This window comes from Bufo bufo, chromosome 1 (genome assembly GCF_905171765.1).
Source record: "Bufo bufo chromosome 1, aBufBuf1.1, whole genome shotgun sequence".
NCBI lineage: Eukaryota > Metazoa > Chordata > Amphibia > Anura > Bufonidae > Bufo > Bufo bufo.
In genome coordinates this window covers 526239621-526254563 of record NC_053389.1, presented here as the reverse complement: position 1 = coordinate 526254563, position 14943 = coordinate 526239621, and the positions used below count along the sequence as shown (strand labels likewise).

The 14943-nt window shown below is 44.9% G+C and overlaps 1 protein-coding gene across 1 annotated transcript; it reads left to right on the top strand.

Annotated features, from left to right (window-relative positions):
- The first annotated feature begins 2438 nt into the window (after positions 1-2438).
- On the top strand, positions 2439-14931 carry NDUFA5 (NADH:ubiquinone oxidoreductase subunit A5). The gene is made up of 5 exons (XM_040411769.1): positions 2439-2553; positions 7884-7928; positions 9778-9894; positions 12037-12102; positions 14757-14931. The coding sequence occupies exons 1-5, from the start codon at positions 2533-2535 to the stop codon at positions 14856-14858; spliced, it is 351 nt and encodes a 116-aa protein (XP_040267703.1). The 5' UTR covers positions 2439-2532; the 3' UTR covers positions 14859-14931.
- Positions 14932-14943: the final 12 nt, after the last annotated feature.

The window sequence follows — 14943 nt, the reverse complement described above, 5'->3', positions numbered from 1 at the left end:
CACGGACTAGAGCTGAACCTGAACTGTGAGGTCAGGAGCACACAGGCAGGATGGGTTCACGGCAAAAACACAAATCTGAAGCACAAAGTCTTCTAAACACCTTTGCTGGTCACAGGGAACCTTTACGCTCAGGCACCCTCTATGTGGAGTGGGTGCCTTAAATACCCAGGGACCCTCAGCCATTGGCTGGGAAAAGATTTGCTAATGCGCGCACTGGCCCTATAAGAGGACACAGGTGGGTGAGCACATGCCCTAAGGCAGGGTTTCCCAACTCCGGTCCTCAGGATCCACCTACCGGTCAGGATTTGAGAATATCCCACAGAATGAATACCTGTGGTAAGTCCTGATACACTGGCACGAATTATATCACCTGCTCAATACTAAGGAAATCCTGAAAACATGACTGGTAGGTGGGTCCTGAGGACCGAAGTTGAGAAACCCTGCCCTAAGGTAACAGAGACTGAAGCAACGGAGACAGCAGCTTGCAAAGGACATTTGAATTTTTTACTCCCAGCCCTCCCAAAGCCATAACTATTTTTTTCATTCACATAGCAATATGAGGGCTTGTTTTTTGTTGGACAAGATGTACTTTCTAATGGCACCATTTACGGTTCCATACAACAAGGTGGGAAGCGGAAGAAAAAATTCAAAATAGAGTAGAATTATAAAAAAAAAAAACACTATTCTGTCACAGTTTCATGGGGTTTTTCTTTACGTTTACTATGTGGTAAAACTGACTTGCTACTTTTATTCTCCAGGTCATTACGATCACAACGATACCACATATATAGTTTTTCTTGCGTTTTAATACTAAAAATAAATTAAAAACTTTGGAAAACAAATAATTTTTCCATTGCATTGCTAAATTCTGACCCTTTTTTGTAGTAGTTATGTGTATGGTACTGTGTGGGGGCTTATCTGTACTTTTCATTGACACCATTCTGGGGTGTGTATGTAGGGGCAGCCGAAGCACAGCCGGGAGTGCATGCTCCCGGTCTTTAACTTCCCAGATGAGGTGGTCACATTTGACCACAGCATCTGTGGGGTTAAATGTATGCGAACGCATACATTAGTCCTGGGTGCCTGCTGTTACCGCCCAACGTAAATTTACGTCGGCGGTTGGGCATTTAAAAACATTTTTAAATGCCCGACTATTGACTAAAATTTGTTGGGCGGTTGGGAAGGGGTTAACGTGGACCATGTTGTCCAAATTCACAGAAAACTGGCAACACAAGTTGGTGAGGCCAACACATGTAGGCAGGGACAGCAGAAGTACCGTAGTGAAGCAAATACTGCCACCACCACAGTAGTCAACTGAATCTCCATCCTTTGGATTTAAGGAGGACGTCTGCCTCCACTGGCCAGGTGCATAAGTACCTCATGCTATCCAATGCTGATCATTATGAGGACTAGGGCTCATGCACACAAATGGTTTATTTTTTTTCTGTGTCCATTCTGTTTTATTGCGGCCCGTATGCAGAACCATTCACTTCAATAAGGGCCCCAAAAAAATTGAAATGACTCTGTGCATTCTGTGTCTATGTGTCCGTTCCGCAAAAGAATAGCACATGTTCTATTATCCGCATTACAGACAAGGACTGGGCTGTTCTATTAGGGGCCGGCCCTTCTGTAAAATGTGGAATGCACGCGGCCGGTATCAGTGTTTTGCAGACCACAAAACATCCAATGGTCGTGTGTAGGGATGAGCGAATCAACTTCGGATGAAACATCCGGTCGATTCACATAATACTTTGTTTGAATACTGTACGGAGTGGGCGCTCCGTACAGTATTAGAATGTATTGGCTCAGATGAGCCGAAGTTATTATTTCGCAAAGTCTCGCGAGACTTCGCATAATAACTTCATAAATCAATTTTTACTGTAAAAAAAAAAACATTTCCCGAACTCGGGAAGGGGTTCCAAGTGGTACCTCATCTCAGCCAATACATTCTAATACTGTACGGAGCTCCGTACAGTATTCAACCGAATGTTTCATCTGAAGTCAATTCTCTCCTCCCTAGTCGTGTGCCTAAGCCCTCACTTGAGAGGCCCGCTGGGCATTGGCCCATGGGGTAATTTCCCTGTAGGGTCTATGGCCAGTCTGCAACCTAGGTACATAGGGGGGAAATTGATCAAAACTGGTGTAAAGGAAAACTGGCTTAGTTGCCCATAGCAACCAATCCGATTTTACCTTTCATTTTCCAAAGGAGCTCTGGAAAATGAAAGGTGGAATCTGATTGGTTGCTATGAGCAACTAAGCTACATTTGATAAATCTCCCCCTCTATGTACTACCTTGTCAGTATAATCCAATCAGTGGAAATTGGACGCTTGACAGCTAGGGTAAACGTGCCCACTTCCTCTCTACAGTTATTTGTTTTTATAAATCTACTGAATCGGGCAAACGTTACCCAGAGCCTGAGCACCGAATCCGGAAGTAGGCACGTGATCGTTCTATTACTCGGGGATCGCTTGGCTTGGTCTAGAGCGGTGTGAACTACGCTCTTGCTACCCATAGTGCAGCGCGAAGCAGACATGGCTGGCGTACTGAAGAAGGTGAGACAGAGGAGGTCACAGGGACAGTGTGGAGCTGTGTGTGCCTGTGCATGGACGTCTGTCCTTCCCATGCCGCAGCACATATATGTAACGTGTGAATGATACACACACGATAGTGAGCGATTTCCTACATCTACCCGCAGACCTCCATGTCAGTGTCACATTGATGAGATGTTCCAGTCGTATCTGTACCCGAGAAAGCTGAGTCACTGTCAGTAATGGTTAATGGAGCTGTCACCCAGCTTTCCTAGAGTCCTGCAATCTGTATGTATTAGCATGCAGGTGTGTGGATGTGCTGGAGCTGGACTGATTGCCCTCTACATGGAGGACATCCTTCAATTGAAGTGATTTGCTCGCAAAAATACACCAATAGCATGTATTTTTATCAAAGTAATGGTTCATGGGGTTGGCCCATCTGGGAGAATGATGGCCTCTCGTTAGGATAGGTCCTAAATGTCAGATAAGTGCTGATCTCACCTTATTCACAGCTATGGGACTTGCTTGTGTGCTATATCTATATATTATACATGTTTACGTGACTGCGGCTCAGCTGGCCTTGAACTCACTACATCATATTTCTGTGAAGGTTCTCATTCATCCAGGTCATGGTATATCCGTAATAATAGTCTTCCGACTGACTTTCTCAATTAGAATGACTTGTAAAAGGAATCTCTAGCATTAAATATTGGTATATGTGAGGGAACTGCTATTTAAAGGGCTTCTGTCACCCCATTAAACCGTTTTTTTTTTCTTTATTAATAACCCCTACACTGCGATCTCAGCATACATAAGCTAATTAATGATTTTCGTTCAGTAGAATTTGCTAAAAATCGATTTTTATAATATGTAAATTACCTTGCTACCAGCAAGTAGGGCGGCTACTTGCTGGTAGCAGCCGCATCCTCCGATGGTAATGACGCCCCCTCCGCTTGTTGATTGACAGGGCCAGCGGACGGGATCTTTCTCTGCTGGCCCTGCCTGTTTTCATTCAATATCTGGCGCCTGCGCCGCGGCCGTAGCTATCTTTAATCTGCGCAGGCGCACTGAGAGGCGGCCACTCACTCGGCCGCTCCATCCTCAATGCGCCTGCGCCGGGTGTAGATGTGACGTCATCGGCGCAGGCGCATTGAGGAGCGAGCGGCCGAGTGAGTGGCCGCCTCTCAGTGCGCCTGCGCAGATTGAAGATAGCTACAGCCGCGGCGCAGGCGCCAGATATTGAATGAAAACAGGCAGGGCCAGCAGAGAAAGATCCCGTCCGCTGGCCCTGTCAATCAACAAGCGGAGGGGGCGTCATTACCATCGGAGGATGCGGCTGCTACCAGCAAGTAGCCGCCCTACTTGCTGGTAGCAAGGTAATTTACATATTATAAAAATCGATTTTTAGCAAATTCTACTGAACGAAAATCATTAATTAGCTTATGTATGCTGAGATCGCAGTGTAGGGGTTATTAATAAAGAAAAAAAAAATGGTTTAATGGGGTGACAGAAGCCCTTTAACTACTATCAGGGTGGATTTGATTTAAATCACTAGTCAGTAAAGCTTGATTTAAATCATAGTTTTCTACATAAAGACAAATTCTTGCTGGTATAACTTATAGTATGCAAGTAGCGTATTTTTCGCCCTATAAGACCCACCGGCCCATAAGATGCACCTAGGTTTTTGAGGAGGAAAATAAGAAAAAAAATATTTTGAACCAATAGGTGTGCTTTTGAACTAATTGTGGTCTGTGGATGGCGCACTGTTATGGGGGATCAGTGGATGACACACTGTTATGGGGGATCTGTGGGTGACGCACTGTTATGGGGGATCTGTGGGTGACGCACTGTTATGGGGGATCTGTGGGTGACGCACTGTTATGGGGGATCTGTGGGTGACGCACTGTTATGGGGGATCTGTGGGTGACGCACTGTTATGGGGGATCTGTGGGTGACGCACTGTTATGGGGGATCTGTGGGTGACGCACTGTTATGGGGGATCTGTGGGTGACGCATATATAGCATCTTATGCTATGTGTCATCCACAGATCCCCTCCATAACAGTGTCCCTGTAGTGAATGACCCTCAATACAGGGGGTGGGGGTCGCATCTGCTTTTATAATGACAGCGGGGCTCGTGCAGTGACTGTATTCTACTACACGGGCCCCGCTCACTGTATAATCGTATCTGTAATAGTTAATTATGTATATACCGGTAATCGCATAATCAGCGATACTTACAACTACAAGCGCTCGGTAGGTAGCAGAGAGGAGGGAGGACGCAGGTCGGGCGCTGGCAGCGTGAGTCACTACGTCATGCGCCTGCTTCATTCATAAAGTGGGCGGCGCAGGCGCGTGACGTAGTGAGTGACGTGCCACCCGCCCGTCCTCCCGGCCTGCCTCCTCCCTCCTCTCTGCTACCTACCGAGCGCTTGTAGTTGTAAGTAGCGCTGATTATACGATTACCGGTATATACATGATTAACTATTACAGATACGATTATACAGTGAGCGGGGCCCGTGTAGTAGAATACAGTCACTGCACGGGGCCCGCTGTCATTATAAATGCAGATGCCAGCCCCTCCTCCCTCATAGCTGATACACCCGCCGCACGGCATCGCGGCGGGCGTATCGTTGAAAATACGGCAAAATCAGCAGCATTCGCCCCATAAGACGCACTGTTATTTGGAAAAAGTGCGTCTTATAGGGCGAAAAATACAGTAGATGAAGGTTTTTAGAATAACAACTTTTCATATTAGTTTGATTCTGCATTCATAGGTTTGTAGAAGTTAGGATTAAGGTATTTTTCTCAACTCTGTTCATGTTATAAAAGTTTTGCTGTGAAGAAGAGCCATGTGATCTCTGCTGAGTCAAACTCAGTTTTGAGAACTGCAAAAGTAAACCAAGCATCTGTGATAATATCTTGTAGGCAGAGAAACTGCCCAATAATCTTACAAAAACCTCTGGAAGAGCATGACATTGTGAATGGATTAATGGAATTTATTTACCAAAAAATTACACATATAGAAACATAGAATGTGTCGGCAGATAAGAACCATTTGGCCCATCTAGTCTGCCCAATATACTGAATACTATGAATAGCCCTTGTCACTATCTTATATGAAGGATGGCCTTATGCCTATCCCATGCATGCTTAAACCCCTTCACTGTATTTGCAGCTACCACTTCTGCAGGAAGGCTATTCCATGCATCCACTACTCTCTCAGTAAAGCAATTCTTCCTGATATTACTTTTAAACCTTTGCCCCTCTAATTTAAAACTATGTCCTCTTGTAGCAGTTTTTCTTCTTTTAAATATTCTCTCCTCTTTTACCTTGTTGATTCCCTTTATGTATTTAAAAGTTTCTATCATATCCCCTCTGTCTCGTCTTTCTTCCAAGCTATACATGTTAAAGTGAACCTTTCACCAGGATTTCACCTAATAAACTATTACCAGTACCTTATAGATTATCCTCATTCTGTTTAAATGCATTCTTGTCCCGCTTTCCTGGGATGTATATTGATGAAAAAAACGACTTATAAAGTCCTTGTCTCCAGCTCCTGCAGTCACGGTGGAAGTCAAGGGGGTAGCCCTTCCCTCACTCCGGGCTGTACCTCCCCTGCCCTAACCCCTCCTCTAACTAGTGTAACTGACACCCGGCTCAGTCGCCGGGACCGCGCTTGTACTGGCGGCGCATGCGCCGTTGGTCTCAGTAGCAGCGCGATCCCGTCTATCGCGCGGACTGAAGCGCGATCCTGTAAGTGAATTGCGCATGCGCCGTCCGTCCCCGATGCCTCCCTGTCTTCTATTCAGGCGCGCGCCTGAAGAACAGAAGACAGGGAGGCATCGGGGACGGACAGCGCATGCGCAATTCACTTACAGGATCGCGCTTCAGTCCGCGCGATAGACGGGATCGCGCTGCTACTGAGACCAACGGCGCATGCGCCGCCAGTACAAGCGCGGTCCCAGGAAAGCGGGACAAGAATGCATTTAAACAGAATGAGCATAATCTATAAGGTACTGGTAATGGTTTATTAGGTGAAATCCTGGTGAAAGGTTCGCTTTAAGGTCCTTTAATCTTTCCTGGTAAGTTTTATCCTGCAATCCATGTACTAGTTTAGTAGCTCTTCTCTGAACTCTCTCCAAAGTATCAATATCCTTCTGGAGATATGGTCTCAGTACTGCGCACAATACTCCAAATGAGGTCTCACTAGTGTAGAGCGGCATGAGCACCTCCCTCTTTCTACTGGTAATGCCTCTCCCTATACACCCAAGCATTCTGCTAGCATTTCCTGCTGTTCTATGACATTGTCGGCCTACCTTTAAGTCTTCTGAAATAATGACCCCTAAATCCCTTTCCTCAGATACTGAGGTTAGGACTGTATCACTGATTTTATATTCTGCTCTTGGGTTTTTATGCCCCAGGTGCATTATCTTGCACTTATCAACATTAAATTTTAGTTGCCAGATTTTTGACCATTCCTCTAGTTTTCCTAAATCCTTTTCCATTTGGTGTATCCCTCCAGGAACATCAACCCTGTTACAAATCTTTGTGTCGTCAGCAAAAAGACACACCTTACCATCGAGGCCTTCTGCAATTTCGCTGATAAAGATATTAAACAATATGGGTCCCAGTACAGATCCCTGAGGTACCCCACTGGTAACAAGACCATGGTCTGAATATACTCCATTGACTACAACCCTCTGTTGCCTGTCCCTCAGCCACTGCCTAATCCATTCAACAATATGGGAGTCTACGTACAGCCTTATTCTACAGAATAAAAAAAAAAAACTAATCTTTATTTCATGATGGAATAACCTTTTGGATGGTAATATATTTTCCTCAAAAAGCATTTTATAAAAAAAAACCCGGTTTATTATTTTTTTTTTTAAATCATAGATTTTTATCCACCCTGACTACTATATACTCTATTGTATCAGCTGCAGTGTAAACCCAGGGTCTTACAATAAAGGATATACTGTGTATACTCTGTGACTGGTATATGGCATTGCTACATGTACATCTGGGTTCACATCAGCGTTCAGTCTTTCCGTTCTCCTGCTCCGTTATATGGAGTCTATTGAGCCTACGGGCCCCATAGACTATAATGGGGTCCGTTAGGTTTCTGCTCAGAGGATGATTTTTGAAGCGGAGACAAAAGTCCTGCGACTTATAACAGAGCAGAAGAATGGAAAGGTTGAACGCTGATGTGAACGGGTAGTCCTCTTCTGAAGTGTGTTACCATTCATTTGTACTCATTGTATGTAGGGGGCTTGTCACTTTTATTGAAGGTATTCTGGGATCTTTATGTGAGGTGCATTATTATTTTCTGAAGCGTGTGCTGCTTTCTTTCAGACCACTGGCTTAGTTGGATTGGCTGTTGCCCAAAATCCTCATGAAGTAAGTTAATTTTGAAAGTATTGCTTCAAATGTAATAGTATGTTGCAAAAAAGTATTTGATTAGAAGTAAATCTCCAAAAATAAAGATCTTAAATGGATTGTCCAGCCTTGGAGCGGACAACCACTGGGGACATCCCTTCATCTATATGTAGTTTCACCACTGCATCATTCCTGGCCGCTTCCAGTCCCCACATAGACCACTGCAGCCAGTCACAGGTCTCAGCAGTCACAGCACCTTGAACAATACATCACTGCTGAAACGTAGCATTCAAGCTGCTGAGGCCTGTGATTGGCCACAGCAGCCACGGGACCATATTGCTTCCTGGTCTTGTGGGGAGCGGAAGCGGCCGGGAACAGAGCAACATCAGGATCATGGAAAGGCGAGTGGCTTTTGTATGTTTAGGAGACTTGAGAGGACCCCAGGGTTGTCAGCTCCAGGGCTGTAAAACCCCTTCTACGTTGGGCGATTTTAGTTTTTTCACTCCCTGCCTTCTTGGAAGCATAACCTTTTTTCTTTTTTTGTACGTTCTAATGGCACTATTTAATATTGTACAGGATGTAGGGGGAAGCTGGAAAAAAGGGGGGTGATTTGAACTTTCTTTTTTTATTTTTATTTTTTATTTAGTTTTTTACCCTATGTGACTATTACATGCAATCATTATATTGCAATTTGTATAAAGTAATGGAAAGATCAGTATATTCCAGTGCAGTGCTGCCCCCTGCAGGCCTACATTGGAATATACCTATAAAAGGCATCAGAGCCTCAGCAGGCCCTGGCCTTATACAGACAATGAATGGCCTCCCTGGTCGCTACGTGGGGACGCTGTTCCAGACCCAGAAGTTCAGCGTTTCCGGGTTTTGCACACTCAGTATCTTTGGACACATTTGATCACGGCATCTGAGGGGTTAAATGTCTGCGATCAGCACTTTCACCAGTTGCAGACATTAGCCCCGGTTGTCTGCTGTGTGAAGCGGCAGGCACCTGGCGGCTATGGGGCCAGCTCCTTTCTGGAGCCGGTGCCACATGTGATGGAATAGTACGTCACATGTCGGGAAAGGGTTAAAAGGGCTGATCAGCCAGGTATTTTTTAAAAATTGCTTAGGCTACTTTCACACTCGCGTTTGGTGCGGATCTGTCATGGATCTGCACAGACTGATCCGCACCGATAATACAACCGCATGCATCCGTTCAGAACGGATCCGTTTGTATTATCTTTAACATAGCCAAGACGCATCCGCCTTGAATACCATTGAAAGTCAATCGGGGGCGGATCCGTTTTCTATTGTGTCAGTGAAAACAGATCCGTCCCCATTGACTTACATTGTGTGTCAGGACGGATCCGTTTGCCTCCGCATTGTCAGGCGGACACCAAAACGCTGCAGGCAGCGTTTTGGTGTCCATCTCCAGAGCGGAATGGAGACTGATCGGAGGCAAACTGATGCATTCTGAGCGGATCCTTATCCATTCAGAATACATTAGGGCAAAACTGATCCGTTTTGGACCGCTTGTGAGAGCCCATGACGGATCTCAAACGGAAAGCCAAAACGCCAGTGTGAAAGTAGCCTAAGACTGCTATACCAAAAAGTCATGCTCACTTAACCCATGCCAATGCTTGCTGGGTCCCCCTCCTGTGATGTGTGACAACTGTGGCCAGTCATTGGCAGGAGAGGTGATAGGTCACACCACTGGAACAGGAAGAGCAGAGCTGGGTGGGGGCCAATCAGGACATTTCTAAAGGTGCAGTTGGCTGGATAACCCCCTCAAATGCATAGTGTTTTTTTGCCAATATTTTCCATACAAAATGCGTAACTGTGGTCACCGCTTGATTCTGTTCTTTTCCATTGACAGCGCTTGAGAATATTATATACAAAAATTCTTGCTGCGCTGCAGACCATTCCAACGGATGCCGCCTACCGGAAATACACAGAGCAAATTGTAAATGACAGATTTAATGCCGTAAAAGTGGTAAGTAATGTTAGCCATCTGTATGTTAGATTTCTCCTTCCGCTCTGACTCCTACACACTAGCATCACTTCAATCATCTCTCACGGATTGAACTAGGTTTCATTACACGGGATAGATTGATTTTTACTACATGTAGTGAATTTGCAGCACAATAATCACGTTTTACACGTAGATTTTGAAGCGGATTCACCTTGGATTTCACCCTTGTATGTAGTAAGGGGCCATAAACAGAAATTTACATGTGGATTTTAAACTCCGCACTGCATGTCATTTTCCACATGGGAAGTCTGCAGCGTGTGGATGAGGTTTGTAATGGTACCGCAATCTGCAGCAGATCGTAAAACGTGCATACCTTCTGTCCCCTGTGGACTCGCCCATAAGGTAAGTTCAGACATTGTGGAAAATCCTGCGCCAAGTCTTGCTGTGGATTCTGCATATTTGCTCCAACATTCACAATCAAGAGAACAACTTTGGGATGGATGGAAGCATTATGCCTCATTCACATGTCAGTGATTGAGGACTGGAGCCTACACAGACATAAGGTATAGAGCCGCACTAATGGAAATCACTGACCGAACACTGACATGTGAATAAGGCCTCACTAGAATGGGTCCCTGGTCTGCAAGGAACATCTGTTTGACCCCAGTTTGGTGCTCCTGCTTAAATAAAACTTGTGCTGTGATTTCCTGAAAGGCACCACAATAATAATAATCCTAATCTACATGTATATAGTGCCAGCATATTCTGCAGCACTTTACAATTCAGAGGGTACATGCACAGGGTAACAAACTAATCAACAGTTCAGACATTGGGAGTCAAGGTCCTGCTCATGAGAGCATCCACTTATCACATGGCTCTGGATTAAAATGATGCCATATTAAGCTCCATTCACACATCCGTATAATGTCTGTTCCGCGGAACGGGCGCGGACCCATTCATTCTCTATGGGGATGGAATGGATGCGGACAGCACACTATGTGCTCTCCGCATCCACATTTCCGGAGCGCGCCCCCGATCTTCCGGTCCGCGGCTCTGGAAAAAAAATAGAACATGGCCTATTCTTGTCCGCACTTGCGGACAAGAATAGGCAGTTCTATGGGGGTGCCGGCCGGGTGTATTGCGGATCCGCAATGCACTACGGACGTCTGAATGGACCCTTAGTATGGTAAAGTGGTGGAAACTGGGAAAAACTCCCCAAGTTCATAGGCGTTCGGCAGGAGACGGTATATTTAAATGAACTGCCAGAACGGCAAAGTGATGCATTGATGAGGATGCATTCACATGGCTGTGTGTGGTTTGTTGAAATGCTGTCTGTGTGAGGCCACCTACCGTCCCGGATTAGAATGATGCTGTAATCCTGCATTGGTTGGTCTACAACTACAATAATACTGTATTGTGTTGTTTAAATGTTCAATGCAAAAGAAACTTGCAGCAGCTAAAGTGGAGGTAGTAAGTAGGTACAACTTTCCAAACAGCTGCTGCTACATAACTTTCTTGCATAATACACAGTGAGACACTAGCTCTGCAATAAAGCTGTGAGAATACACTGCAAAATAACTGGACAGCAGAGCCACCGTTGGCCTGGAACTCCTATGAGCTATGGTCTGTCCCAGACGTGCGGCCATTTCACATGGATGCAGCCCTCCTTTGCCTAACTCGGGGCCTAAGGGGGAGATGCACATCACCTTCTGCTCGTCAGGCTCTGTGCCAGGTATAACACAGTGCATTAGTCTGTCCTGCTGACACTTTCAGGTCAAACAACCAGTCCTGTGCTGTAGACCATCGCCCACAATATGTGCCGACTATCTACATGTATCTGTATCACTCCCGCATTCATCTTTATTGACAGTGACATTTTAGGTTAAATAGTTAGAGCAATTATCATGCTTACAAGTTGTAATCCGCAACTCAAGGACAAATGTTGACCTCTGGCCTGATGGCAGCGCCATATTGTGCCACTTGTCACAACCAGCATGTCCAATAATTTCACAAGAGACAGGAGCATTGCAACCGTCATCTGGCACCACAACATGGACCTCATGGCAACATCGTTGGTCAAGGATGAGGTTGACAAGAAGCTGTTGCTCCTGCGTTGTTTCCACAGAAGCAGTAACTGAACTTTTTCTGATTTTTATTATGTAGGAAAGCAATGTTGAAAAACTGGAGGAGAAGATTAACAGTGGCCAAATAGAAGAAGTCATTGTACAGGTAAAACAAAATACGAATTTATGTTCCTTTCCTTACATTGCGTTAGGCTACTTTCACACTCGCGGTAGCCTTTTCCAGCAGCCTGCTGGATCGTGCTACCGCAAGTCCACCATGCTGGCGAAAGTCCGCTCCGGACCCATTCACGATAATGGGGGCAGGCCGCAGCATGGCAAGCATGCCGAGAGGCGGCCAGACAAAATCCACAGCATACTGTAGTTTTATTCCGGCTGGCTCTCAGCATGTTTGCCGTGCTGCGGCTGGACTTCCGCCAGCACGGTGGACTTGCTGTAGCACGGATCCGGTAGGCTGTTCCCCTCCCCCGTCGGAACAGCCTGCCGGAAAAGGCTACCGCTAGTGTGAAAGTAGGCTTAACCATCCTGTCAGTGGAGAAGCTACATGCCATCAAATAGCATTGGTGGTGTCCAACCGGTCTGAAGGCTACAGTGTCAAGCTTCATTGCTTATTTAAAGTAGTTGTCTGGTTTGAAAAATCCCTTTACAAAATAATAGGTCCTCTGAAGATGAGCTGATCATCTGGGAGTGCCCCTGTGATCCTTGGGCAACGTGACTAGTGAATCCTCACATTTTTCTCAGCACATATGACCATGGAACCAACACAGATGCCTTCAGCTTCCAAGCGCACATGTAACAGGACAGCCAGGTTTATAAGTGCAAATCTGCTGACAGATGCCCTTTGATTTATATACCGAATTCTGGCTAAGGCCCCTTGCAGACGAGCGTTCAGTGAAAACTGCACGATTTTGCAAACAAAGCCATTAAATTTTGTTTGCGATCGCATTCAGTTTTTATCGCGCGGGTGCAATGCGATTTACTGAGTTGTGCACACGCATGATAAAAAACGGAATGGTTACAAAAAACCTCTCTTAGCAACCATCCATGAAAAACGCATTGCATCCGGACTTGCTTCCGGATGCGATGTGTTTTTCACTGAAGCCCCATTCACTTCTATGGGACCAGCGTTGCGTGAAAATCGCAGAATATAGAACATGCTGCGGTTTTTCATGCAACGCAAAAGTGATGCGTGAAAACCACCGCTCATGTACACAGACCCATTTAAATGAATGGGTCCGGATTCAGTGCGGGCGCAATGCGTTCGCATCACGCATTGCACCCGCGTGGAATTCTCGCCCGTGTGAAAGGGGCCTAATGATACATTTTAATAACACTTTATCCATAGAGACAGACTCCTGGTTTGCAAGTTTTGTTTTATTAGAAATTAAGACCTACAGAAACAAAGACTCCCAAAGCATTAATTGCATGGCACATAGAGACACATGAACCACTTTCAGCCGAGCGTATTGAAATCCGTCAGTATTCTGGCTCAGGATCCTGAATATATACCATCAGTATTCTCATCAGGATTTCCATGTGTATTTCTTCCTTCCTTCATTATTTATGCACTGCACAGACTGTAATGTGCGTATTCGGAAACAAATCCGCACATAACTCGGACATGCTGCAGATTTCAAATACTAACGGAAATTATCCGCCCTTGTGAATAGCTCCGTTCATTAACATTAGCAGCGGATTCCGGAACATAAAATCCGGCCTATGTACGCATTGCAGATATGCTTGTCTGAAAGCGGCCATGCACAAAAAAAAAAATTCAGACACATAAATACAGCTTAAAGGGGTTTTCAGAGAATCTGATATTGATGACCTGTCTTCAGGATAGGTCATTAACATCAGATCTATGGGAGACCGGCACCGCTGCTGATCAGCTGTTTGAGGAGGCCATGGCACTCCAGTGATCACCATGGCCTCCTTGCAGCTTACCAAGTGCAGCGCCGTCTAGTGGAAAGTGGAAAATGCTGATCGGTGGTGGTCCTGGGTGTCAGACCCCCACCGATCTGATATCAATGATATCTTGAGGATTGATGAGAATCTTGGAAAAACCTTTTTAATTCCTTTAAAAACAAAAAACAAATAAACCTTTTTAATTCTTTTTAATTCTTCATTAAAGAGGACCTTTCACTAGAAAAAAAAAATCTAAACTAACTATATAGACATGGAACCTGCCGGCGTCTCCTTCTCCCATGCTGCGCAGTAGCGCAGCTTGGTATTGAATAGACGCCAATCCCGGTATCTTATTTAACCAAGTATCAAAAAAAGTATTGAGACTTTGATACCCGATGCAAACCTAGTTCCTTTATGATTTCACATCTGATTGGTATATCGAATAGGTTGTAGTGCACATTATGTTTTGCTACTTTATTTGGATTCACTATTCATTGCATATTGTCTGCTTAATTCCTCTATATAGTGGTCCAACTTAGATAGAATACTTCTATGTATATTTTTGCACCCCAGGTTATCGGACTGCCACCATCCTTTAATGTATGTTTTTTAGATTGAGGTGGCAAGAATATATGTAATAAATTAAAGGGGTTGTCCAGGCTTTTAGTATTGATGACCTATCCTCAGGTGTTCAGGCAGCTGCTAGAGGCTACAGTGGACAGAGCCAGAAGAACTGCAGCTCAGCTTCCATTCAGGCAAAATTCTGGATGAAGTATCAAATTAGAAATAATCTGATCCCTTGTTCATGGAGGAATTTCACTAATAACATATTCATGAATTGCTGGTATGTATGTAAATATGAAATGTAGATTAATAATAATGTGTAATCCATAACAGGCAGAAAATGAACTGTATCTGGCAAGAAAAATGGCAGAGTGGAAGCCTTGGGAGCCCCTTATTGAAGAACCTCCTGCAAATCAGTGGAAATGGCCAATCTAGGAACTGTTACCTGTACATATTTGTGTATACATTGGGGAGGAGAGACCTTATGTCTTCGGAATTCAAAATAAAATAATATCTTTTT